The sequence below is a fragment of the Impatiens glandulifera genome, chromosome 1, assembly GCF_907164915.1.
Source record: "Impatiens glandulifera chromosome 1, dImpGla2.1, whole genome shotgun sequence".
NCBI lineage: Eukaryota > Viridiplantae > Streptophyta > Magnoliopsida > Ericales > Balsaminaceae > Impatiens > Impatiens glandulifera.
Window position 1 is genome coordinate 98,598,863 of NC_061862.1, and position 27,629 is coordinate 98,626,491.

Here is a 27,629-nt window from a genome sequence, read left to right on the forward strand (position 1 = left end):
GTACATCACATTTTTAGCAGCAAAGGAAATAAAGTTTTTAGATCTAGAGTTATTTCTCTTTAATTCAATAAAGAGTTTTTTAAACTAATCTTTAATTTGGAGGCTCTTTTACAGGTATCCTACATTGATTTGTACGGATTTCTCATTATTTTGATCATATGTGTAGATGATCAATTATCGCATGACAGAATTTTCCGACGTTTCTTACCAACCATGGACAAGGACAAATTTCATTGCCGCTTAAAACTTTTGGTAGAAATTCTTTCGGCACCACATGATTGACTTGGTTTGTTCGGCTTACACTACATCTTTACTCATCATTATTTAGAGCTTAAATGAGTTTGTATTTGGAATCACCTTAAAAATATTTAAGATTGCTGAATCTTTTTCATTAAAAATTTATTTTTTATAAATTTATCATAATATTTAATATCTAGATTCTCATTTAGTTGTTTTGATTTTTTAGATGTTATTTTGTATTATTTATAAATTAATATTTAATGTGTAACTCCATGAATTGAGAATTAACTTTTTATAAATATATATATATATATAATATAAATATATATATATATATATATATATATATAAACTAAAACAAGGTTACAATCAAAATTTTAAGCAAAATCATCCTAGACCATGTAAATCGTAATATAAATTTGAAAAGTAAATCTTAAAAATTTATAAAATAGTTAAAATTTAAAAATTACAAAAAGGCATGAATAACAAAATATTTTACAAGCTTTCGGTTATTTTTTAATAATTTAATTCAAATAATCAATTTTCATGTAGTCACATCTTTCTAATTCATAATTAAGATCTTTTCAAGTAACCTAAAAAAAGTTGTAAATGTTTGATGTTTAGTGTAAGAATGAGGTGATTATAATAAATGTTTTATGTTTAGTGTAATTCAAAATCAAATTATTCACATTGTTAATATTTTAATTGACATAATTATTGACTCAGAAATATGCTTTTATGACTCTATAAAAAAAAATTGTGCAATACACGCGAATAAAAATATATTAATAATAATATATATTAAATGTTTAAAATTTTTAATAAATTATGAATAATATATTAAAATAAAAAATAAAACACTTTCATTCCACATTTAATTCACTTCGATAAAAATAACTTGTATTTTCACATATCTCATTACATATTTTTTTCCGAATTAACTAAGAATCTCGTGACCTTACACTATCACTTTGATCAATCAAATATTTGATTTATATTTTTTAATATTTTGCATTGTGACCTCACACTTTGGTCAATCAAATATTTGATTCATATTTTTTAATCACTTTCAATTAATATTGGCATATTATCCATCGGCAAACCACAGGTCAATCACACTTGGTTAAAGGGTTGTACTTGGTTTGTTAGGTAGTAAGTTCGAAACATACATATAGCATTTTTTATTTTATTTTTAACCGTTTGATGTTTATGGGCGGGTCAACCCACAATCCGACTCAAGTATCCATTTACTCTCACATATATATCAAAATTAACCACAACTCTCAATCCGGCAATCCGAAAACTTTGAAAATTAAGCATCATTATATATACATATAGATTAGTTAGTTAAGAAGTTGAACTTATATTGTTAAAATGTCACATGTTCATCAAATTTGGTGTTGAATTTAAAATATAAAATTTTATTAGCCTAGTTAGTTAAAGAGTTGTACTTCTTTTGTTAGGTTGCAAGTTTGAAACATACATATAGCATTTTTTATTTTATTTTTAACCGTTTGAAGTTTATGGGCGGGTCAACCCACAAATCGACCAAAGTATTCATTTACTCTCACATATATATAACGAAATTAACCACAGCTCTCGACCCGACAATTCTGACACTTTGAAAATTAAGCATCATTATATATATATATATATATATATATATATATATATATAATTATATATATATATATATATATATCATTACATAACCCTCTTAGGCAGGGCCGGACCTATTTGGAGGCGAGAGAGGTCATCGCTTCAAGGCCCAAATTTTTTATTATATATATATTATATTTAATATAATGCAAAAGGCTCGTCACAATTTTTACCTGCATAATATGCCGATTGTCGCCCCCAATCCTCATCTGGTCATCTCATGGCCCCAAAGGTATCAAACAATTCCAATCCTTCTCAATTTGATCATTTGCTTCAAATCTTGTTTGATTCTTCAATTTGTTGATCTTACAAGCTGAATAAAAAAATATTTTTTCTTATAGATTTATGTGATTTTGATGAAATATTTGATATATGTGGTGTTAAGCCGGTGATATTAACAAATATTTTAGTAGAAATAACATAACAGTAAAAAATGAATTAGGAGATAGTTTGGTGATTGAAGAACAAAGTCACTATGAAAATGAAGAGTTGGTTGAGGCTGTCAATTTGGGTGAATCGAATGAGAACTTGGAGAATGACTCTCAACATGAAAAATTAAATTCGACTGAAAATTTGGAGGATCCTAGACATTGGAATAACATTAGTCAAAAACTGAGAGATTACTTGATAAATATGAGTCCAAAAAGAGTGGATGATTTTTTGTTTCCTAAGAATAGTAACAATAGGCATTTTGATTCATCGCATTATACACGGATAATAGCAAATGGACAAACATTTGATAGACTATGGTTTGTATATTCTATTTCATTAGATATAATATTTTGCTTATGTTGTAAGTTATTCAAGGCTGAACAAATGATGAGTAAAATGGGGAATTTAGGTAATGATGGATACAAAACTAGCATAATATACATATAAGTCTTAAACATCATGAAGATAAGGTGTCTGGTTTGACTATTAAGCCAGTGTCACATACCCATTGGGAAAATCATGTTGAAAGTGTAAAAGCTATAAAAGAGAAAATTGTACATATAATAGATGTTTTACTTGACATGGCGGCGGAAGTTGCTGAAGATTCTAAAACAAAAAGTGATGTTGAGATCTTAGCATTATATGATCTTGAGAGTTTTAAATTCTTGCTTAAAATTGTAATATGGTATAACTTGTTACACGCAATAAATGTTGTGAGTAAGTTTATCCAATCTGAAGATATGGATATTGATATTGCAATCAACTTCTTACAAGGACTTGATGAGTTTAGAGAAGAGGGATTTGCTAGTGTCATGAATGAAGCTATACTAATGGCAAGTGAAATGGGGATTGAACTTAAATTTTGAGAAAAATGCATCATTCGAAGAAAAAACAATTTGATGAAAGTGGCAATGACGATGTGACACAATTTGGTGAAGAGTCTTTTAGAGTTGAATATTTTCTGTTTATAGTTGATCAAGCTCGATTCGCTTCAAGTTCGGTTTGAACAATTTAAACAATATCAAGAAATATTTGTGTTTTTTTTAATTTGGAGAAGTTAAAATGTAAGCATTTAACTAGCTCGATGAAGTCTTGTATGGAGCTTCAACAATTTTTGAGTCACGATGGACGTTCAGACATTAATGGTGATGAATTGTATTTAGAGTTGTTGGTCGTGAAATGTTATTTAATAAATGAAAAAATATCAATTGATATGCTACAATGTCTGACAAAACTGAATGATTTATTCTCAAATATTTACATTACCTATAAGATTTTGTTAACCATATCAGTCATAGTTACATCGGCGGAAAGAAGTTTCTCGAAGTTGAAGTTAATCAAGAATTATTTTTAATCAGTAATGTCACAGGATAGACTAAATGGGCTAGCAATATTGTCGATTGAGAAAAAAATAGTCCGTCAATTAGATTATACATATTTGATTAATACTTTTGCCTCTAAAACAGCTAGACGAGTGATATTTATTTAGTTATTTCAAAACTTTTTGCCTTTTTATTGACGTGGTATATTATTTTTGGTTTATTTATATATATATATATATATATATGAACTCTAAATGATCCATTTTTTATTTTTTATTTTTCCTTATCAAACACCGCTACAGCTATGCTCTTAGCCATGGGCCTTTTAGGTTATTTCAAATAAATTATCGTCCTATTTTACATTTATTAACATAATTTAAATTATCAACCAACTAAACTATATCTAATACTCTTTCTTTTTAAAAATTATTATATATATACTAATGTGTTTTAGTAAAATAATTCACCTTTTTATGGAATCTAAAAAGAGGTTATTATTTAAGCAAGTATAGACTCTGTTTGATCTCCATACTTTCTTAGAAAATTAAGATCATTGTCAAGTTTATCTTCATTTAATTTTAGTTAGTTATTGATGTGAAAGATGTCACTTATATTATATCAAATGTGGCCTTATTTGATGTGACTTTAAGCTTATTTAGCTGGTGATAATCTAATCTTTTTAAAGAAAAAAATTGAATTAAATAATTAAATTAATATTTAATAATTCAAATTGTTGTTATAAAGTCTTGTCTATAACAAGGAAAAAAAAGAATTAAAAGATTAAATGGATATTTAATAATTTAAATTGTCTGTGCCAATGTTCAATTTTTTTTTTCTAAAATAGCAGTAGTCTCATGTATTTTTACTAAACTTATTATTGTCTTCTATATAAAAAAATTTATAATTTACCTTTTAGTTATTTTTAGACCTTTTGCATCATTTTTACCTCCTTCAATTTATCAGAGTATAACAAAATATCTTGCTTAAATATATAAAATATTAAAAGAATAATCAATTTTATTATTTCAGATATTTTTTTCAAAAGATGTTGTCGGTGTTCTAATTTTAATTTTAATATACTCTGATTCATGAATGCAGCTGGCCTTTATGGCTTTATCATTTTATATAATATATATATTAAATTCATGATTTTTTTCTGATTTTTTTTTTATATATTTAAGCCCTCGGATATTATTTTTATATTTAAGCCCTTAAAATTCTGAGAAATCTTCTTGTTTATCTTATTTTCTTCAATAAAGCATGATAGATCATCCCATTTATAATTTGATTGAATTATGGGTCTCTTTAACAACTAATAGGTCTATTTGAATTGGATTTATTAGTTATTTATTACAATTATTAATGATTTTTACTACTTATAACTTTGTTTCCTTTACTGTATAACTTTCATAATAAGGAAAATAAATTAGCCTATTTTGCTCATTAAATTTGCAAGTACTTTCACCTGAAATTCATATTATTGAAGTGAATTTTTATTTTTATTTTGTACTAAGGACTTGTTTGTTGTTGGTTATTTGAAGGTTTTTATTGAGTTTTTTTAAAGTATTATTTAATGAAAAAATATGTTATTTGAGATTTTAATTAGTTGAATTTTATAATTCCTTTTTGTATTTAAATTTTATAAAGATAAAATAAGTATATTTTAGAATTAAAAAATTTTGAGTAAAAATCCAAAATAAATAAATCAATCAAAAAACACTTTGTTTTGAATTATTTGAATGTAATCTCGTCATTTCATCGTTAATGACAGTTCAAAATTTCAAATCATAATTAAAATAATATATATATATATATATATATATATATATATATATATATATATATATATATATTTCTCATATTAACTTAGGCCTTGTTCGAATTGGGTTATTGTAATAACCTAAAAGGGGAAAATGAGTAATAATTGGTGATTATTTTGAGGAGATGAGAATATTTTTGATAAAATTACTTAAAAGGTATTAATATATAATAATAAAATAATAAATAGTAATTTAAAATAAAAGGTATTTTAGTATTTTGGGTAATGAATTGAATGATGTGATTGATGAGAAGGGGAGTGAAAAGATGTTTGAGTGGGTTGGGTTATTTAAATAACACTAACCGAACAAGACTTTAATTGTTTGATGATGGGTTATTTAAAAAAAAATATTAATAAATAAAGTAAGTTGTTTAAATTTTTAAATGTGAAATTCCTATAATATTTATTAATATTTTAAATTTAAATTTAAATTTTATAAGGATAAAACTATTGAATAATTGAATGGTTGAAAAGAAATAAAAAATTAATAAATAAAAATAAAAATTTGGACTTTAATAAATAAATAAAAAATAGATTAGTATCCAATTTTTTAACCTATCAACAACAAGAATTAGATATCTTCCGCCTCTTTGAGAAGCATGAGTTCGAGCCCGTTATGCGATAAGTTCTGCGCCGGATTAAATGGTTAAGTGTGTTTGCGGGTTATATGTTTAACCCTTTTGGCCACATTTTTAATTCAAAAAAAAAATTATTTGATGAAAATAATTTAATAATAATTAATATATAAAATTATTACAAATAACTTAATAATTAAGGGTTTATAAGTTATAACTAAAGAATTTATTTATAAAAATAAATCAAAATTATTAAAATAACTCAAACAAAACTAAGATTTTGGTATATATTTATTACTAAAAATAATCTTATATCATTATTTCATTTATCATATTATTGAATTTATTACTCAAAATATTAAAAAAAATATTTTAAAATATTATTTTTTATTTTATTAATACATTTTAAATCTTTTTAAATATATATATATATATATATATATATATTTGTATATATATAGTCACCTAAAAATATCAACAAATCATTTAAATAATCCCATCTACATTAATTTGAGGAGTAATATAAAACTTAAAAAAGATTTGAGAGACAAATGAAAGAAATATGGTGTCGGTGGCTAGAAAGAAGAGGCTCACAAAACAAGGTAATCTAAGTTTGACAGACATGACACCGTTCTTGTAAAAAGTCGACCTTTTTCGAACCCCCATTATTGATTTGTATTCACTATTTTCAGCACTTATTTACCACTTTTTTCCTTTTTCCTTTCAAAACTTCTGTGTCGTGTCGTGAATTCATGGGCTGGCTTTTGTTTTAGCTTTTATCTTCCTTTCCCATGGCAAAATGCTAAAATTTAACCGTTGGGGCACCTGAAAGCAACCCGTCATATCTCTCGTCATATCTCTCTCTTCTTCTTTCGTGAATATAAAAGTGATTTCTGTAAACTGTAAATACATGTGAAAGATTGAAGCTTTTTTTCAGCTGATTATTTATATAGTCTAATGATCCATTTCTCTTCATTTCATCCCCACCACCACCGCCAAAGAATTTCAGTATTTTATCAAAGAGTCTGAAGTTAGCTTATCACAGTCCCCGCCGAATAGGATGATGAAGCTCCAAGAAAGCCATCGCAGCGGAGCTCTCACCGGCGCAGCCTTGCTACTTCTTCTTCTTCTTTTTCCAGCCCACTTTGCTCAATCCACCACCTCGCCTTCTTCTTTATCGGTACAGAGTAACCCATCTTACTTTTATTTAAAAGATTTCATCTTTTCTATGTTTGAAGAAAAAACTAAGTGCCATTTCTGTTCAGGAATGGAATACACCAAAGCCTCGACATACACGACTACTCAAGAGTGCCTTACAACGAGAAAACGTAAGAATCGATCTTTCTTTCTTTGTTTGTTCATAACATAAGTGATCAGCAGAAGTTTGTAAAACTCAAACTTATGTTTTGTGTACGTAGTTGAAAGTGGGAGAATCTGATCTATGGGTTCCTTTAGCTGACCAAGGATCGAGATCATGTGTCGAAACTACTACTACTATTCCAAATGTAAATGATGATAAACAGCAATTACAGTATGAATCATCATCTGAAGGATTCATACAGGTTTTTCTTGATGGAGGATTGAATCAGCAGAGAATGGGGGTATGTATTTCCTTCTACAGATTAAAATGTTTCTTCCTAGACTTATTAATGGAGACATGAATGAATGAATGAACAGGTATGCGATGCAGTAGCCATTGCTAAGATTCTTAATGCAACTCTTGTCATACCTCATTTTGAAGTCAATTCAGTTTGGCAAGATTCAAGGTAAAATTTCTCATACCTAATCCTTCATTCTTAAATTATAGTTACTAACCTGAATTCCGAAGTTGGGGTAGTGCTAGCTTCCTGCTTGAAATTGAAACAAGCCCTGATTTTAAAATTAAAAAAAAAAATTAGAGAATTTGTTTTCTCGGTGGTCAGATTCACTGTGTTTGATGTTAGTTACTGCCATCTCTTCCTCAGATTTGTTTGTTCTTTATATTGTTTGCAGCACATTCAAGGATATATTTGATGTGGATCACTTCATTAATGTATTGAAGGATGATATTTCAATAATTCAAGAGCTTCCCGATGAATACAAATGGAGCACAAGAGAATACTATGCAACAGCTATCCGAGCCACTAGAATCAAAACCGCACCAGTCCATGCATCCGCAAATTGGTATATTGAGAATGTCTTGCCTGTTATTCAGAGGTTCGTCAACAAACACTCTCTTATAGTTGTAACCAAATCCATTTCCATTTCCAATTCGAAATCCAAATCCTTTTTCAATTGATTCAGTTATGGGATAGCAGCAATATCGCCATTTTCTCATCGGCTCGCGTTTGATAACTTGCCCATTGACATTCAAAGGCTCAGATGCAAAGTTAACTTCAAAGCATTGATGTTTGTTCCCCATATTAGAGCTCTTGGAGATGCTCTTGTCAGTCGTTTACAGTATCCGGCTGGTCAAACTGAAGCAATTGGTACTAAGTACCTTAGGAAAGTTAATGATGCTAATTATAACGAAGGGACTGGAAAATTTGTTGTTCTACATCTTAGGTTTGATAAGGTAAAGGCTAAAATGACCCTGGTTTTCAAATATAGAATAAAAAACAGAAGTGTTTCTGAATTATTGTTTTTGTCTAGGATATGGCTGCACACTCAGCCTGTGATTTTGGCGGTGGAAAAGCTGAAAAACTCGCTCTGGCTAAATACAGACAAGTAATTTGGCAAGGAAGGGTCTTAAACTCACAATTCACAGACGAAGAATTGAGAAGCCAGGGTCGTTGCCCATTGACTCCAGAAGAAATCGGGTTGCTACTGGCTGCTTTAGGGTTTGACAATAGAACTCGATTGTATCTGGCCTCCCACAAGGTCTGTAGTATTTGAGAAAAATCGAATAAAAATGAAATTTGTTCGAATCTTGGAAGTTAATGTTGTTGTTAATTCTCAGGTATATGGTGGAGAAGCAAGAATTTCAACCTTGAGAGAATTGTTTCCACTTATGGAAGACAAGAAGAGTCTTGCCACATCTGATGAAAGGGCTCAGATTAAAGGAAAAGCTTCTCTATTGGCGGCAGTTGATTACTATGTCAGCATGTATAGTGATGTTTTCATTTCTGCGTCTCCTGGCAATATGCACAATGCTGTGGTGAGTATTCTACCTCCTTTCTTGATCGCAGATTGGTTTGGTTATTTAAGAAAAAAAATATCCGAACAATTAGCATCAATATTATATGGAAAATGAAACAGAGTATGTAAATAGATTGGATTTAGATCAGAGCAAGAAGTAATCTGAAATCTTTTGTATGAGAGCACAAAAGTTGCCTAACTGCACTCATTTGTAGATTTTCAGTTGGAGGATTTTTAATGTACTTTATAGTATATCTTTAGCAGTTGATTTTCAGCATCCAATTTTTTCTGTTCTATGAACAGATTGTGTATTTCAAGATCATTAACGAAAAGGACTATTCATTTCATATTATATAGGTGGGACATAGAACTTACTTGAATTTGAAGACCATACGGCCAAACATGGCATTGTTGGGTCAGTTATTCTTGAACAAGAGCATAAACTGGCCAGAGTTCCAAAAGTCAGTTGAAGAAGGCCATGTTAACCGACAAGGGCAGTTGAGGATTCGGAAGCCCAAACAGTCGATTTATACATATCCTGCCCCTGATTGCATGTGCCATAATTCCTCTCAAGGTGATGATGATCAAGAACAGGACACAACTTGAAGACTATTAAATCCAGCAATTATTATTGATCTCTTATGATTTCAGGTATAGCAATTATGATGTTTATATATATTATCAATAAGCTAATGCCCCTATAGTTGTAGAAATCTTTACACAGGTAGATTAGAAAGACGCAACATATTAGATATATTGTATTAAAACACCTAGTGTACTTGGAACTATGGAGATTGCCACTTATATTGGTGGAAACAAATGTGGCTTTTTACATCATTCATAGAGAGCATGAGTTCTCTATTGCAAACTTCTATACAAGTTTTTGGGGTGCTTGTAAACAGAATTCTCAATGATCACTTCTAGCTATATTGTAATATGTACGCCTAGAGATCTCATATATTGCAACTTTTATGCTCTCATATAAGCTTCTTCAATGTTTGTAAACAGAAATCTCAGCCTAGAGATATAAGAATTGTAAAGAAGGCTAAACATTCAAAATGAGAGAAACCAGATTCATATAATTCATAAGCATGAGTTCTTAGTGCAGATTTTATCTTCAACATAGCTAGCAGCTATACATGTTTCTCATGTGCTTGTAAAAAGAAAAAATTCCTAAGTTCTCTATTTTAACTTAATCAATGACATAGCTAGCTAATGCTACAATGACCCATTTCAAAACACTTTCACTATCTGTACGAGAAAACGTAAGTATCTCAGGATGATGTTGATTTAGATGAGATTTTCTCGTCCAAATCCAGACTCAGCCCCGGAAAATGGGCAACATACCAACATGATAAAGATCACTAAGATTTTATTATACCTTAAGTATACATCTTGAATATAAAAGAATAGAAGAATTATATTGAGATGAGTAATGAAGAATCAAAAGGAGGAGATAGAACCCTAACCGACAGGGAGGGAGAATACAATAGGGATGAGGGAGAGAAATTCTAACAAGATTTTTCAACTAAATCATTCATTACTATTCTTAACAACCGATTATATTTATACTTGTCTATCAATAACTGCCACTCCCACCATAGTGTAATAGCCCTAATATTCTTTTCTTATATCAGATTTGTAAAAAAAATGACATAAATGATGAGTTCTCTAATCTACAGCATAGCTAACTTTACTACAAATTTCTCTAGTAAGTAAACAGAAATCTCAATGATCACTTAGCGCTACATTGTAATGTACCATTCTAGAGATCTAAGATGTGTAATAATAAGGGTCCAAGCCTTAAAGATAAGATAAATCAGACTCTTATCATTCATTATTCATGTATGCACATAGTACATACTTTATACTATTTGTGTAAGCTAATACCCACTAACTTACTCTAACAATTATAATATTACATATATACTATTTACTAATATATCCATATTACTGTTAAACAGAATTCCCAGTATTCATAATCCATACCACCTTAATGAAACAAACCTCATTGATGCAAAGTGAATCCACAACTCTAACAAACCTCATTGAAAAAATATACAATATTCATCAAGTAATCACTGCAACAACTTAATTACAGTCGGTAAAATACCAATAACTACAGTATTTCCTTCTCCTGCTGTGAAAAGTCTTCTGCAACAGTTACATCCCTTTTGCTGCAAAAACCTGTTTTCTTCCAAAAAGAAATGAAGTGATGATGATGTAGAGTTGTAGACATGAATTTAGATTGTATTAGATAGACAATAGATTACACTACGTATTTACATATGTGATTATAGACAGCAAAATCATTTTGGTTCCTAACAATTTTCTTCAACAATGATGGTATAGTTTCACCGCAGCACTAGAGTTACAGTAAAACGCCTTAAATATTTTTTCTACAAGAGCTCTTGAATAAATTAATGATTAGACACAAATAAATTACACTAATTGCCCTTGCTGTTACCACCGTTGCTTGAAGTTGCACTTTTCTCCACCATTTCCGAGGCCGACTCTTCTTCGATAGGAAGAGTCCTCTTAGATCCCTCGAGTGCAACACCAAGTACTATGTTCTCCTCTAAAGGAGGGTGTCTCGATATTGATGGACGGTTATTATCTGGTTTATCAGTCGTTTCTTCAATCTTATTGCTCTGCTTGTTGTTTCCCGAGATTGTTGTTTTCTTAGCTTGTTGCTTGTTGGAGACAGTTTGGTTGGAAGTTGATCCCGTCGTTTTGGTTGGCATTTCATTTTCATCATCTGTTCTCGTAGAATCAGAAAGCAGAGTTTCTTTCAATTTGGCGTCGTTTTCTTTTGCATTTGGCCTTTCATCAGCATTATTGGGCTGTGCTTGATGAGTTTGAGGTTTAGTTTTGTCCTCTATCAGAAGCAAAGGTCGGATGGCTGCTGATGTTCCTCCACTAGAGAAGATAGAGTCGTCTGAATCCTTGTACATCTTCTGCACCGTGCGAATAGGTGTGGCGAGTCTAGCACGATGATGGCTTATAACTTTCAAAAGATCTAATAATACAGCTTCCTGAAAAGATCAAATATCACAATGTTAAGACAACAGTCTCTACAGATCCAGGGGCTTGATTGATCTGGTTTTTGTAGAGGATATCTTGTTTGACTTAAAAGTAAATTATTTGGGTCAAATGTGTAAATGACCAAAAATATTTAACATTTTAAAATGCTATAAAGAATAAAGTAAAGGTAATTGGTTGGTACTTGGTGATTTAAATTTGATGAAGTGATTGATGATGAGGTGGTGGTTTATTTAATTCAATAAGCCACATCAAACAAGGCCCAGAATTATCATGCCAAATATAGTGACGGGCAAAAGCTTTGTTAATTTAAAAAAAAATAAAAATAAGAATAACACCCAATCACTACATTTAACCCTAACAGAATAGCAAAATGAGAATGGATATGTATTGTTGCACCAGTTAAAGAGCTCATGGGTATATTATTCATTTTATGAATTTGTATATATATTTGCACAATTTGAAAAAGTTTATGTAAATACATATATGCCATAGTTTCCTTATCTAGTGAAGTGCATAGAGCATGTTCTAGTGCCAGTCTTGTACAAAGAGCATATTCTATTTCATGTTCTTATTTGCTTGATATCACATTTCAAATGGATTGTAAATGAAATATACACATCTTACCTTCACACCCAGATATTCTTCAAAATGTGAGGTCTTGACAAAGCAGGAAATCAAGATCTGTAACCACGTAAGATAACAAAGTACTCAAGCTTAGAGGAAGGAACTGCTCAACTCAATGGTATGTGATGTAACAATCATATCTAGATCTGTATCCAGAAATTCATTGATGGTTTCTTAGCCACATTTGGATTCAAAAACAAAGGGGTTTCCAAATAGGGGCAATGTATCATTTTCTTCTTTTCTTTTTAAAAAAAAAAAGTTATACTTGATCAATTCTGCTTTTGATATTCATGTCATTACATAGTCATCAGAAAAGATGAAACATATAAGAGATGAAATAGATGACCCAATAGCAGTCTAAATAAATAGATTAATAATTCATAATAGACTAAAAATAAACATCCAACTAACCAAAAGAGCCTGATTTTCAGTGTCAACGATGTCCAGAAACACTCTTCTGTGTAATCTCTTATGTTCCACTTGGGAATTCTTAGCCAAAACCTTGCGCATATCGGCAACAATATTCTGCAAGAGAAATAAGCCATGGAATTCAATTGCATGAATTAAACCGCATAATAGAAAATTTTAAAAAAATTATGAAACAGATATGATCACATTTATCTTATTAACATCCAAGTGGCTGATTGCAAGATGAGTCTTAATGCGCCAGTGAGTCTTCTGACTAAGATTCCTCACAACATTAACTGTGAACTTATGATTGGGAATGTGAACAGCTTCACGATCTTCACCCCTTATAATGGTAGGTGACCACCAACCGACATGCTGCTCAACAAAAAAATGTAAATATATATATGACCAAAATTATGTAAAATAAAAACTGCTTCAAATAAAACATATGATGTTAAAGATATGACTATTATATTTATTTTTGTGATAAATAAATATATTCAGATTTGTCAAGAAGTGCAACTACCAACAGAAATGTGACATCAATCATAAATATAAGATTTCATAGGTATACATATCCATCGTGAATGATAACTTGATACCAACCTCAACAGTCCCAGAAACTTCATAACCTTCAATTTTAGTTTGAACCCACTCATTAACAACGAATGGACGTGTTGCGTGAATCATTGCACTTGAGAGGAAATTTGTGAATATCTGAAAAAAGGTAAAATGTAAAATGTTTAAGTCACTTACATTTCACTATATTGGAATAAAAATAAAAAGTAACTGCAAAGACATAAAAATCACCTCGCGACCAGCAAGAGTAAGCAAGACTGTTCCAAGACCTCCGGCTGTGAGCAATTTTTGTGTTGAGAACCCTAGCAACTCCATGAACAATGAAATGGCAGCAACCCATACAGCAGTATACACAGCCTTCCCGGCAAATTGAAAACCCATCTGCCAAAAGTCAAGAAACCTTCGCTAATGCAATATTCTTAGAAACAATTCTGCTACAGGATTTTAGTACAATAAGATGGCCACTTAATCTGAAAAAACTACTTCAAGGTTTATTACCCATATGCTACACGGCATAGGCAAAAGACAGACAAATTTCCGAAAAACAAAGAAAAATATTTGATTAAATAAAGGGCTTTATATATAGGTGGAAAATAACAATCCGTAGACATGCTTTGTGTGTTTCATACCAGAATGATACATCACTTCACTAGAGAACCGGGTTGGTTAGGATTTAGGAAACAAGTTTCTCTTCATATTCAAGCTAAATTTTCCCAAATATTAATCTCAGAGGACTTATCAAAGGCATGAAATCAAAATGAATAACAGTAGGTCTTGGACCTTACATTACGTGGGTCAGATGATACATTTGTTTCCATCAACAACTTCTGTGCTTGTTGGATTGCACTGCAAAATCACATCCAACAAAACCTTAGCTGAAATTATTTTTAAAAAGAACAATGAGAAAGAAAGCTAAAATATGACCACATCAGACAGATACACCAACAACATAAATTCACTAGGGGAGGCATGACTGGGGTCATGCTAGATTCTTAATTTCTAAAAATAAAGTACCAACAAAGTAATAAACTATGTAAAATATGATTCACGTGTTTTTCCCCAAAAAAAGAAATATTGATTCACACATTAATGCTTAGTCTTTCCATAAACCACATTTTAATGCCAAACATAGAAGATTTGTCCAAAATCATCACTCCAGGGATCTGAACATAAAAAATAACTGATAAGTTATTTTGGGGGGTATTGAGGAGTGAGACCCAGGCATGCCTTAACTTTAATGAAAGACAAAAAGAGAGGCAAGATCAAACCATTCTCTCATAATTTCCCAAATAGCACTGGGAAAAGTAAACCCCCAGAACAATCAACCATTGAGGTGAAGATTCTCACTTTAGTAGATCCGGCAAAATATGGAGAATATAAATTACTATTACACACACACCTTGATAAAGAATAAGCAAGAGCCAGAACAGTTGACAGTGATCTTATAAAATTCAGGAGTCTCTGCTTAACAATCCGACTAGCTTCTGAAGGGAGAATCATTGGATCTAGTGACCTGCAAGATGACAATATTTTCATTGCACTGCGAATAGGAATCCCTATATACTTCATGATGTATGTAGAAAATAAGGTTATTCTTGCATTTCAATAAGCTCATGCTAGAAAGACCTGCAGATAAGAGTTGCTCCAGTCCATAGAAGAAGGGGCTGAAGATAGGATGTCCCTACGTAGTAAGTTCCACTCTTTTTCCAATTATTATCACCCTTATTCTGCAGAATAACATAGTAACTATAGTTATGGAAATACAAACACATAAGAAAAATAGAAACCAGATACATAAACCATAAAAAAACAGAGAACAAACAAAGTACATACTTGCTGAAAGATATTTCTGCATTGGCGCATGAGTGGCAAAAGACCCCATAGAGCAAAGGCAATAATACCAATCGTTGGAACTAACTTCAGTAATAACTGTCTCTCTGGTAAAGCATTATATGATCTGTCCAATGTAAAAAAATATAAAATTGTGGGGTAGCATTACAAGTGTAATGCATTGCTGCATTTTTTTTTTGCGACCAGGGTTTATTCCCTGGAGGAGGCTAGCACCACCCCCACTTAAATCAGAGTGTTTTAAATGGGACGCTATCTCCACACAGACACTTCTCTTTCTGTCTTATTTTTGCTAAGAGTAACATAATATTTTCTAATGGAATCAAAAAACCTTTAAAAGAAAGGGAAATCAGAAACCTTGTCAATGCAACAGCAGTACTCTTTAGAGATGGAACTTGGAAGACTTTGCTTGGATCTAGAAAAGAATAACATTTGAATGATGTAAATCTACACGGACCATAGGATATTGGTCTGTGTATGTTGGCAACAAGACAACGACCCCATAAATCGCATTTCTGAAACTACAAGCAGTTGTGATTATCAGTACTTCTATCATTATAACAATATTCAGAAGAAAATTCAAGAGAATTGCCACTGTTCATTTTTTTTTTATATAAATTCACTGATTATAATGGAATTTATTATTGCTACAAACTCCATACCACAACCACATCAAGTATAGAAGAAATGATAGGGTTAATATAAGAACAAAAAACATCATACTGAAGCAACTGACAGAAGATCGGTTCTGGTTGAAACTGAGTTTATGCAAGCCACTTTTCTCTACAAAACAAACAGACATCACAAAATGAGAAATGAAATCCAAGTAAAATAATAAGGACCATGAATAATGTTTTCGCACCTTGAACAACTCATTGTTCCTCTGGTGGTGGTGGGTCTTGTACATGGTCAGTTCATGGGGCACTTGCAGTTGCAAAGAACCCAATACAGCCATCATCATAATAATAGTAGTTAATATGTTCTTAACGGCGGGTAGCAAAGATGCAACCTTTTTTTTCTATAATTTAATAAAAAAAAGTATCTAATGATCTGACAATCTCATCATCTCGAAACCTGCAATAGCAAGGTGGAATTTTACCCAATTGATTCAGTTGTTTCAGCACACCTAATATATAAGGGAAGAATTGGAGATGGATCAATAATATATACACAAAATTATAAAAGAGAATGAATACCCATAGCTAACCTCGCCGGAAAACAAATCGGGCTCCCGTAATTCCCTGACCTATGTCGTTTATTCAACGGAGCCACCGTTCTACGCACAGAGAGAGAAAGAGAGAAGACTTTCCCTAATTCATACATAAACCGTACGCTTGGAATCTTTGTTTTGCGATTATTTTTATTAAATTTCATAATTAATTTGATTATAGATTAATTGAGAATAAAATCAACTAGATTTTATTGATTATTTTTTATTAATCAATCTATTTTTAAAACATGTATTTTTTTTCATTAAATATTAATACTTTATAATTTTTATTTTTATTTTACCTAATAGTAGGGTCGGTAATTTTGAACCTGACACAAAAATATGATCCGACTCGAACACGAAAAATCAGGTTATGGTCATGTATGTTTTTGTTCGAGTCAAAATCAGGTCGACCTGTTTAATTTAATTAATAAAAATGTCAAAATCGGGGCGACCTAAAATTACTTAGGTAGTGTTTGTTATATGGTATTAATTATATAGGTATTAATTGTATGTGTTATAAGTTATAAAGGATATTAAGAGGTATAAGTTATATATGTTATTTGTATTTGGTTGAAAGTATAAGAGGGTTATAAATTGTATAGATTTTATAATTTTTTGTTTGGTCGGTAGTATAAAATATTGTATAAAATGTAAAAGACATTTTTTCCCCTTTATATTTATATAAATTTAATTTAATTGTTAAATTAATATTTACTTGATTTTTTTTATTATTTCTCTTTATTAATGTATTTTTCTTATTATGGTTTGTAATGCTTGTAATTTGTGAACACATTTTGTGTTAGGTTATAAAATAATGTTACCATAAATTTGTGAGCTATGTTATAAAATAATGTTACCATAAATCTATGAACACATTTTGTGCTATGTTATAAAATGATGTTAACAAAGATAGTTCTTTGTTCAGGTTTAATATTGAAACTTTGTTTTTTACCTATAATTTTTTTACTTATTTGTTCAAGAGAAAGTCTTAAACTCTTTAGATCTCATTTAAGAATTAAATTTTTTACCACTATATTAAATCATGACTATAGTAATAAATAATTTTCTTTTACCTCATTTAAGAATATATCTAGTTGATAAAATAAAATGATTGACAACTAAGTTGCTCACACTACTCACATAACTAATAAGATTGACACCATATATTATTTTCTTTAATAACAAAGTTAAATAGATTTAGCAAAGTATAATTAAAAAAGTGTATTTAACATAACATGTAAACAAATTATTTATTTCTCTTATCCGATTTTTCTTTTTCTACATCATTAGTTTTTGCATAAACTGACCTCGATGTAGGCTCTTTTCCAACATTTTCATACTCTATATCATTAGTTCGGTCTTTTTAAAATACAATACAACATAAAATAGAAGATACTTGTCTATCAATCAATAATCAATATATATTAGATATTTAAAATAAAATGATAAAGTATAAAACTAAAATATAAAACAAATTTAAATATAACAAATTTAAATATAAAAACAAATTTAAATATAATATGAAGAAAAAAAATGAGTAACTAGAGAGACAAATAGTGGGGGTAAATTTAGAAATAATTTTTTATATTGCTATGTGACTAGGTACAAATTTGTACCTAGTTTGATATATAAATTATATAACCTTTAAACACTGTTAATATAACCAAACACTTAATCAAATATACTGTTTGAATTATTATCCTATATATACGGTCTAATACTGCCTTAAAGTAGAACTAATAATTTATTTACAAGTTTCTTTTGTGTTTTTTCATTTCCTATTCAATGACTACTTTTCTTTTGTAGGATTTTTTTTAAATATATTTATGATTTAATTTTAATTTTATTTTGTGTTGATGTCATTTTAATTTAAAATAGAGATGCAAATTAATTACATTGGGTTGAGTTCGAGTTGAGTTAGGCAAATCGGATAAATCAGTTCTGGTCAATCACAAATAAACAAGTCAGGTTCAGATTAAATATTTTGACATAAATTACTAGATATATTAAATTTATCGTTCAAACCTCAAACTGCCCTGAATTGTCAACCCTAGAACTAAATCATACCTTAATCCTTGTATCAAATAAAATTACTTAAATAACCAACAGTAAAGGGTGAATCTATTAACTTGTTAAAAAAAAATAACACATTCAACATAAGAATTGGATTATATTAATTTTTACATTTTTTTTAACTATTCAATCACTCCATTCGTACATCAGATACTAAAAAATCTTATTTAAATTTTAAATATATAAAAAAATATTATAATAATTCAGTTTATTAAATATTCAAATAATTTAATTTTTAATCTAACAAATATTTTTCAAAATAGTTAAAAAAAGACAACATAAAAAAGCTTTTTTCTTAATTAAACCTCCCTAAATATAAAAATACAACCAAACACTTAATCAAATATACTGTTTGAATTATTATCCTATATATATAGTCTAATACTGCCTTAAAGTAGACCTAATAATTTATTTACAAGTTTTTTTTTGTGTTTTTTCATTTCCTGTTCAATGACTACTTTTCTTTTGTAGGATTTTTTTTTAAATATATTTATGATTTAATTTTAATTTTATTTTATATTGATGTCATTTTAATTTAAAATAGAGATGCAAATTAATTACATTGGGTTAAGTTCGAGTTGAGTTAGGCAAATCGGATAAATCAATTCTGGTCAATCACAAATAAACAAGTCAGGTTCAGATTAAATATTTTGACACAAATTAAAACTAGATACGTTAAATTTATCGCTCAAACCTCAAACTGCCCTGAATTGCCAACCCTAAAACTAACCTCAAACTGCCCTGAATTGCCAACCCTAAAACTAAATCATACCTTAATCCTTGTATCAAATAAAATTACTTAAATAACCAACAACAGTAAAGGGTGAATCTATTAACTTGTTTAAAAAAATAACACATTCAACATAAGAATTGGATTATATTAATTTTTACATTTTTTTTAACTATTCAATCACTCCATTCGTCCATCAAATACTAAAAAATCTTATTTAAATTTTAAATATATAAAAAAATATTATAATAATTCAGTTAATTAAATATTCAAATAATTTAATTTTTAATCTAACAAATATTTTTCAAAATAGTTAAAAAAGACAACATAAAAAAGCTCTTTTTCTTAATTAAACCTCCCTAAATCATAAATAATAGGTAGTATTTTTTCTTTTTCTTGATTTTTTTTTATAAAATAGTCCTCAGATGCCATTTTTGTTTGGAGATTATTTTTCACTATCTTTTATTAATTTAATTTTTATTTTCATAATTAATCTGATTAATTTTAAGAACTAATCTATAACTAAGCATTGAGATTGTGGAAATGAAAATTCTAAAGTTTTATAGGTTTTTTGGGGATTAATTTCAAACTTAGTGATATGGGACAATATATATCTTCTTTATTTTATGGAGGAACATAAGAATTAAATAAAAGTTTGTGAATAAAATACCAATTATCCCTAAAATCCATGCATAGCTATAGGGATGTAAATGAGCCGAGCCGAGCCGAACAGTATCATGCTCGAGCTCGGCTCGTCTAGTATATATTCGGGCTCGAGCTCGGCTCGAGCTCGTTTCGAGCTTTTACAATCGAGCTCGAGCTCGGCTCGTATGGATTTATTTGAGCTCACGAGCCGCTCGTGCTCGACTCGTTTAAAGCTCGTTTAGAAAGCTCGTTTAAAACTCGTTTAGAAAGCTCGTTAAGAGCTCGTTTAAAGCTCGTTTAGAAAGTTCGTTTAGAAAGCTCTATTTATTAACCCTAAGTTTAATTATAGTTTTATAGGTTATTATTATATTAATATAAATATAATCATGTAATAATATTAATTATTATAATATATATTTATATATTACTATTTTTTTAATAATTTATAAATTATATTTAAACAATATTATAATCGAACGTGTTCGTGAGCCTATAAACGAACTTGTTCGCGAGCTTATAAGCGAGCCTATAAACGAACATGTTCGTGAGCTTACGAGCCGAATATCGAGAAGTTCAAGCTCGGCTCGTTTAAATTTTCGAGCTTTTAAACGAGCTTGAGCTCGGCTCGTTAAGACTAACGAACGAGCTCGAACGAGTTTTTTATCGAGCCGAGATTCGAATAGCTCGCGAGCAGCTCGGTTCATTTACATCCCTAAAAATGATAGCTACATGCATAAACATCTATCAATTATCAATATACTACTGACTCCAAATAGAAACTAAAAATGGTACATATATAGAAATGAAGCTTAATGTTCAAAGCTTCCATAATGAGAAAGTTATAATTGTATTTGAATGAAAATATTGACAACTAACAATAATTAAATTTTGTGTCTATCATGTAAAATATTCCACAAGAATCTATTATTTAGTGGGAGATAACTACAAAATGTCGAGCTTAAAAAAGTTGTTTGATTATTGTCAGTCATCAACTACAAATTGTTAATGTGTATGTACTCTTTTGATTGTCTAAGTTAATTATATAATTATTGCATTTATGGGTTTTGTTACTACGACTAAAGTTTTCATCATTTATTCAAACTTCAAACACTTCTTTCAAAATAAGGTTGAGCATATTATGGTTCTACTCAAACTTCATTTTCAAAAATATATTTTATAAATCTGGAATTATTATTATTATTATTATTATTATTATTATTTTCTTTTTTTTGGGGCACTTCAGTTTTGTTGATTCAAAGTCTTATTTCTTTATCTGAAGAATGTATAAGTTTTAAATATTGGAGACTCTTCCCTCCAAGGATATATCCCTACCACGAAATAAGTATTTCAAATATTTGTAAATTTATAATTTTCTCAACCGTTGATACTCAAATAGTTAGTAGAGATGTAAAAATAAATTGTAAAAAAATAGAAAAGAAGAATAATTACATTAATGTAGTAGGTTCATTAATATATTTATAATTTAGTTGGTTAGAGTTTTGCATTTATAATGCATGGGTAGAAAGTTAATTATTTTTATATATTATTTTTAATCTTAATTTTTTAATTAACCGCAAATTTCGAAGACGGATCAACCCACAAATCAAAAACCCAATCCGTTTATACTCACATAACGGGTCGTACATTGTGGTGCAAGAACCCGATAATTTGTAATTAAGTGTTAATATATATATATATATATATATATATATATATATATATATATATATATATATATATATATATATATATATATATTATTTGTACTCAACTCTTCCCCCAATACATTTTAGTATATAAAATAGGTTAGGTGGGGGTTGAAAATGAAATATGTTATGAGTTTACCATTTGATCACCTACATTAATTTGAGAGAAAAAAATAAAAAATAAAAAATTTGAAGATGACATTTTGTTGCATGTCTTCTATTAGAATTTGTAGTCCCTCAATTTTGATGTAATGATCTTCTACTTATTTAACCTCTACTAGTTATTTACTTTAAATTGGACAATAGTCATACACTCAATTATCGATGACAATGGTACACATATACTCGTTGTGAGTACCCGATGGTTAGGATCGAGTATTTTAAATTGGGGTCGAGTTCGGGGTCGGGAATGGAAGGGTAGAAGGTTACCCGATCGGAGAAATATGGAGTGTGTCAAACTCAAACCCGACTATATTAATATAAATATATAATGATACTTAATTACAAAGTGTCTGAATTGCTGGGTCGAGAGCTGTGCTTAATTTGGATATATATGTGAGAGTAAATAGATACTTGGGTCGGATTGTGAGTTGACCCGCCCATAAACTTAAAACGGTTAAAAATAAAATTAAAAATGTTATATATAGTAGGTTCATTTACATATATGTGAGAATGGTACACATATACTCGTTATGAGTACCCGATAGTTGGGATCGAGTATTTTAAATTTGGGTCGAGTTCAGAGTCTAGAATGGAAGGGTAGAAGGTTACACGATCGGGGAAATATGGAGTGTGTCAAACTAAAACTCGACTATATTAATATAAATATATAATGTTGTTTAATTTCAAAGTGTCAGGATTGTCGGGTCGAGAGATGTGCTTAATTTGGATATATATGTGAGAGTAAATGTATATTTAGGCCAGATTGTGGGTTGACCCGCCCATTAACTTAAAACGATTAAAAATAAAATTAAAAATGTTATATGTAGTAGGTTTGTTTACATATATGTGAGAATGATACACATATACTCGTTGTGAGTACCCGATGGTTGGGATCGAGTATTTTAAATTGGGGTCAAGTTTGGAGTCGGGAATGGAAGGGTAGAAGGTTACCCGATTGGGGAAATATGGAGTGTGTAAAACTCAAACCCGACTATATTAATATAAATATGTTGGGTCAAATTATTTTGACTAACGGTATTTTGATGATGAACTTGTGTAAAACTTAAATAAGAATGTAACTAAACTGTCTAATTGTTTTTGTGCAGGTGCATCAAAACGTGCTAAGTTAGACTTAGCTTGAATCAGGTTCATTAGACGTGTTGGTTATTAGACGTACGACTAGTTATACGTACAGTCTAACTTATACGTGGTTAGACGTGCAGTCTAACAAATACGTGGTTAGACGTGTAGTTTAACAGACACGTAGTTAGACGTGTAGTCTAACATATACATAGTTAGATGTGCAGTCTAACAGACACGTAGTTAGACGTGCAGTCTAACAGACACATAGTTAAACGTGCAGTCTAATAGACACGTGGTTAGACGTGCAGTCTAATAGATGCGTGGTTAGACATGCAATTTAGTAGACACGTAGTTAGACGTGTAGTTTAACAGATACGTGGTTAGACGTGCAGTCTAATAGACACGTAGTTAGACGTGTAGTCTAACAAACACGTGGTTAAATGTGCAGTCTAACAAATACGTGGTTAGACGTGTAGTCTAACAGATGAAAGTTAGACGCGGAAAGTCTAACTCCTTTAGGCTAGTCTGAAGGGACACGTAGTTAGACGTGTCGTCTAACTCCATTAGACTTGGTGGTCTAATGGATCCTACTATTAGACGGAGGCGTCTAACTTCATTAGACTTGACAGTCTAATGGAGCACGTCTAATGCCTCGCTTCAACAGTTGCTTGAAGTCAACATCCGTCTACCCACGATCAACTAGTTGTACGCTACTCCTGCTCTACTAATCTGTGCAGATCAGTACGACAGCCAGTTGCATCTAATGAATGAATGTCACATAAGTAAATATTATTTCCACTAATTGTTCCTTGCAGGACAATCCTAGAAGATTATTCGGCACACTACTAGATTGGTACGGTCACGATCTTTGTGCATAGTGTATGTTGTACCTGTGTACTATGGAGGCTTTCCAATGGGTGCTTGCCACGTTTCAATGCAGAAGATTCGACCTTTGGTACCTGTTCTCTATTTAAAGATCTTCAAGGACAACAGACGAGCTTCCAGACTTACAATCCATCTTACGAATTGCTCACTTGTTTGCTTATTGAGTTTGTACATTAAGAGAGAGATAAAATCAAAACCCTGTCTAGCTGGGTAATATTCTTAAACATTTCTGTAAGTTGAACAGATGTTGTTCTGTTCAACAGTTAGCTAGCACTGAAACTGTATTTGATTCAAATAAAAGTATAGTGAATCCTTCCGATGGTTGGAATAAGGGGTGACGTAGGAGAGTTTTGCTCTGTACATCCATAAACAACTCTCTGTGTCTTTTACATTATGTCCTTCATTCTTTCATTCGTTCTTAGTTTCAAACTCAAGCAAACATTTCCGCACTTGAATCGCTTCAAGAGTTTGCAAAGCTTTGTGAAGAATAGAAAACGATATAAATCCCTAACATTATTTCTATCAAACCATTTTCCAAAAGTTGTCATCAATAGTTAGATCCCTATCTCTATTGGTGCCACTGATCCTTTCAAAATATATAATGATGCTTAATTTCAAAGTGTCTGAATTGCCAAGTCGAGAGTTGTGGTTAATTTGGATACATATGTGAGAGTAAATGGATACTTGAGTTGGATTGTGGATTGATCCGCCCATAGACTTAAAACGGCTAAAAATAAAATTAAAAATATTATATGTATATTTCAAATTTACAACCTAACAAAACAAGTACAACCCTTTAGTCAACTAGGTTAATAGAACTTTATATTTTAAATTCAACACAAAAGTTGATGAACGCGGGTGGGGGACATTTTAACAATATAAGTTCAATTTTTCAACTAATTAATCTATATATCTAATGATGCTTAATTTCATAGTGTTCGGATTATCGGGTCGAGAGTTGTGATTAATTTGGATATATATATATATATGTGAGAGTAAATGGATATTTGAGTCGGATTGTGGGTTGACTCGTCCATAAACTTAAAACGGTTAAAAATAAAATCACTAGTAAAAAAGCTCAATAACGACGGTAGGGGTCGTCGGTATTGGGATATACACCGTCGCTATAAATTATTTGGGACATTGAAAAAGCAGTCGTCAATCGTCGGCATTGCCCTTGTCGTTATTGCCCAAAAAGACATCATCCGACCATTTCGGCACCGTCGCTATAAAGCCCTCTATGCCGACGAATTTCACCGTCGCCATAGAATACTCTATGTCGACCACTACTACCTTCTCCATAGGGACTCTATTACGACCCCTCTTACCGTCGCCATAGAGGACTCTATGACGACCACTCTTACCATCGTCATAGAGGACTTTAAGACGACCACTCTTATCGTCACCATAGAGGACTCTATGATGACCACTTTTACCGTCGCCATAGTGGACTCAATGACGACCACTCTTACCGTCGCCATAATGGACACAATAACGACCACTTTTACCGTCGCCATAAAATGTTCTATGACGACCACTTTTACCTTCACCCTTGAGTAACCTATTTGTAGTGTCATTATAAAATATTAAAACAAACTATATAATATTATTAAAATATAAAATTAACATAAAATATTATACAAAAATTAGTTTCAAACTTTTATGAACCCTTTCCAGTAATATGTCATAATTATTTTCTTACTATAAAATGAAAATCGAAATTGGATTATAGTTTTAACAAAATGAGTAATTTCAAGTAAGGGAAGTGAGAAAGTTTCCGATGAAAATTCATCGGCTCCACTTCACACTTCAAATAAATCCTCCTTAAAGCACACAAACTAGATCTACTTCGTCCACCTGAACCAAAAATAAAAGAGAATTATGCACACATTTTACACAACTATTAGATCATTCTATTTGATCGATTTTGAACTACAAATATCAACTATATAATATTCCTTTTAACCATAATAATATATCAAATCCTAATATCAAAATATCATTAATGATCATTCTATTTGTTCAATTTTGAACCATAAAGATCGACGATATAATATTTATTTTAAAAATATTAATACATAAATTATCTCAAATCTTAATATCAATAAAGCATTCATGATCATTTTACTTAATCAATTCTGAACCATAAATATCAAATATATTAAAAATACATCAATGGAGAGAAAATAGATGTGAAAAAACATAAGCAATGAGGGCAATACACTGTTGACTCCTAACAAATTAATCATATCCCTTCCATTTCGAGTCAATTGCTATTATAATTGTGCTCGTATATCAATTGTTATGAAAATTACCATCTTCAAGTTACAAAAACAAAATTCTTCAATATTTTTCAAAAATCTCTATCTTTATGAATTTGAAGTATCTATCAATAATAAAAAAAACTAATTGCAATCAACTAGTAAAAACATAACTAAAATTTATATAACAAGTTAAAATCATAATATTATTTTCACGTCAGACTTTTTACAAAAATTGAATTATTTAAGACAATTCAAATTCAAGTGTTAATGACAACTAAAACAAAATTCCGCACGCTTTGTCATGTGTGTCAACAGTTGTCTATCATATTTATTCCTAAATCTATCAAATTAAAGATAAGATGATAAAAGTTAATATTTGAGATTTGATGAATTAATTATCAACACGCAACTCTAAAAAAATTTCAACAACAAGAATGAATATGAATACCTGAAATACTATTAAGTCATTAGGAAATAGAAATAATTAAAAATCACTTATGACAAAACAAAGTGGCGTGAAGAGAGCAAATGAGCAATGTTTAATAAATAAAAATTTCTAGCGACAAAAATGATGATAAACACCGTGATTTCTTTTTTCCTTGTGGAATAGGGGCGATAGTCAAACAACCCACCGTTCCATATATCTTTTTTTTATTAACTAAATTCAGCTGAAAGTTTTTACCCACTTCAAAGTATCTAAGCTTTATTCCATTCAATGCAATAACCATTTGAATCTGGTTAACTACATCTTTAATAATTCTCAAGGAATAATTCTCATATTCCTTGAGGTTAACCACTCATCAATTATACCTTGTTGAATAAACTTGCATCAAAATTATGAAATATTCAATAAAATATATTTGAACCTTTTGATTCAACTATCCCCACTATACATACTAATGTTTGGCCTAAAGACTAATTTCATGAAATTAAATTGAAACATAATAACCAAAGATTGAAGTTAGAGATTTTTGAGAAGTTAAGGGATAAAAATGAGAATTTGGAGAGCACCAAAATAATCTAAAATTCATAATTTAAATAGTTAATGGATGTTGGTTTATTAGTTAGTTATGTATTTTTATGCTTTCAAGTTAATTATGTGGTGGACAACTTTATATAAAAAATCATATATTAGTATTATTTGGTAATATTAGCAGTTTTTAGTCACTTTGAGGATCCAAAATTTATTTATTTTTCTTG

At 30.1% G+C, this 27,629-nt stretch overlaps 2 protein-coding genes across 5 annotated transcripts; one reads left to right on the top strand and one right to left on the bottom strand.

Annotated features, from left to right (window-relative positions):
* The first annotated feature begins 6,936 nt into the window (after positions 1 to 6,936).
* Positions 6,937 to 10,049, top strand: LOC124919396 (O-fucosyltransferase 39). The gene is made up of 9 exons (XM_047459626.1): positions 6,937 to 7,227; positions 7,313 to 7,375; positions 7,466 to 7,648; positions 7,725 to 7,813; positions 8,040 to 8,243; positions 8,331 to 8,601; positions 8,679 to 8,906; positions 8,986 to 9,183; positions 9,522 to 10,049. Exons 1-9 carry the CDS (start codon positions 7,108 to 7,110, stop codon positions 9,768 to 9,770), a joined length of 1,605 nt encoding a protein of 534 aa, XP_047315582.1. The 5' UTR covers positions 6,937 to 7,107; the 3' UTR covers positions 9,771 to 10,049.
* A 1,344-nt stretch (positions 10,050 to 11,393) lies between these two features.
* On the bottom strand, positions 11,394 to 17,004 carry LOC124919397 (mechanosensitive ion channel protein 2, chloroplastic-like). 4 transcript variants are annotated; one of them, XM_047459628.1, is made up of 14 exons: positions 16,865 to 17,004; positions 16,531 to 16,742; positions 16,392 to 16,451; positions 16,026 to 16,189; positions 15,654 to 15,777; positions 15,447 to 15,547; positions 15,220 to 15,333; positions 14,606 to 14,666; positions 14,052 to 14,201; positions 13,848 to 13,958; positions 13,449 to 13,616; positions 13,245 to 13,358; positions 12,834 to 12,890; positions 11,394 to 12,199 (listed from the first exon to the last, which is right to left on the bottom strand). In XM_047459628.1, the coding sequence occupies exons 2-14, from the start codon at positions 16,627 to 16,629 to the stop codon at positions 11,612 to 11,614; spliced, it is 1,911 nt and encodes a 636-aa protein (XP_047315584.1). In that variant the 5' UTR covers positions 16,630 to 16,742; positions 16,865 to 17,004; the 3' UTR covers positions 11,394 to 11,611. The 4 variants fall into 4 exon arrangements, with proteins under 4 accessions (XP_047315584.1, XP_047315586.1, XP_047315587.1 ...); XM_047459630.1 differs by having other exon boundaries at positions 16,876 to 16,996; XM_047459631.1 differs by having other exon boundaries at positions 16,026 to 16,183; positions 16,531 to 16,794; positions 16,876 to 16,989.
* Between the last annotated feature and the right edge of the window lie 10,625 nt (positions 17,005 to 27,629).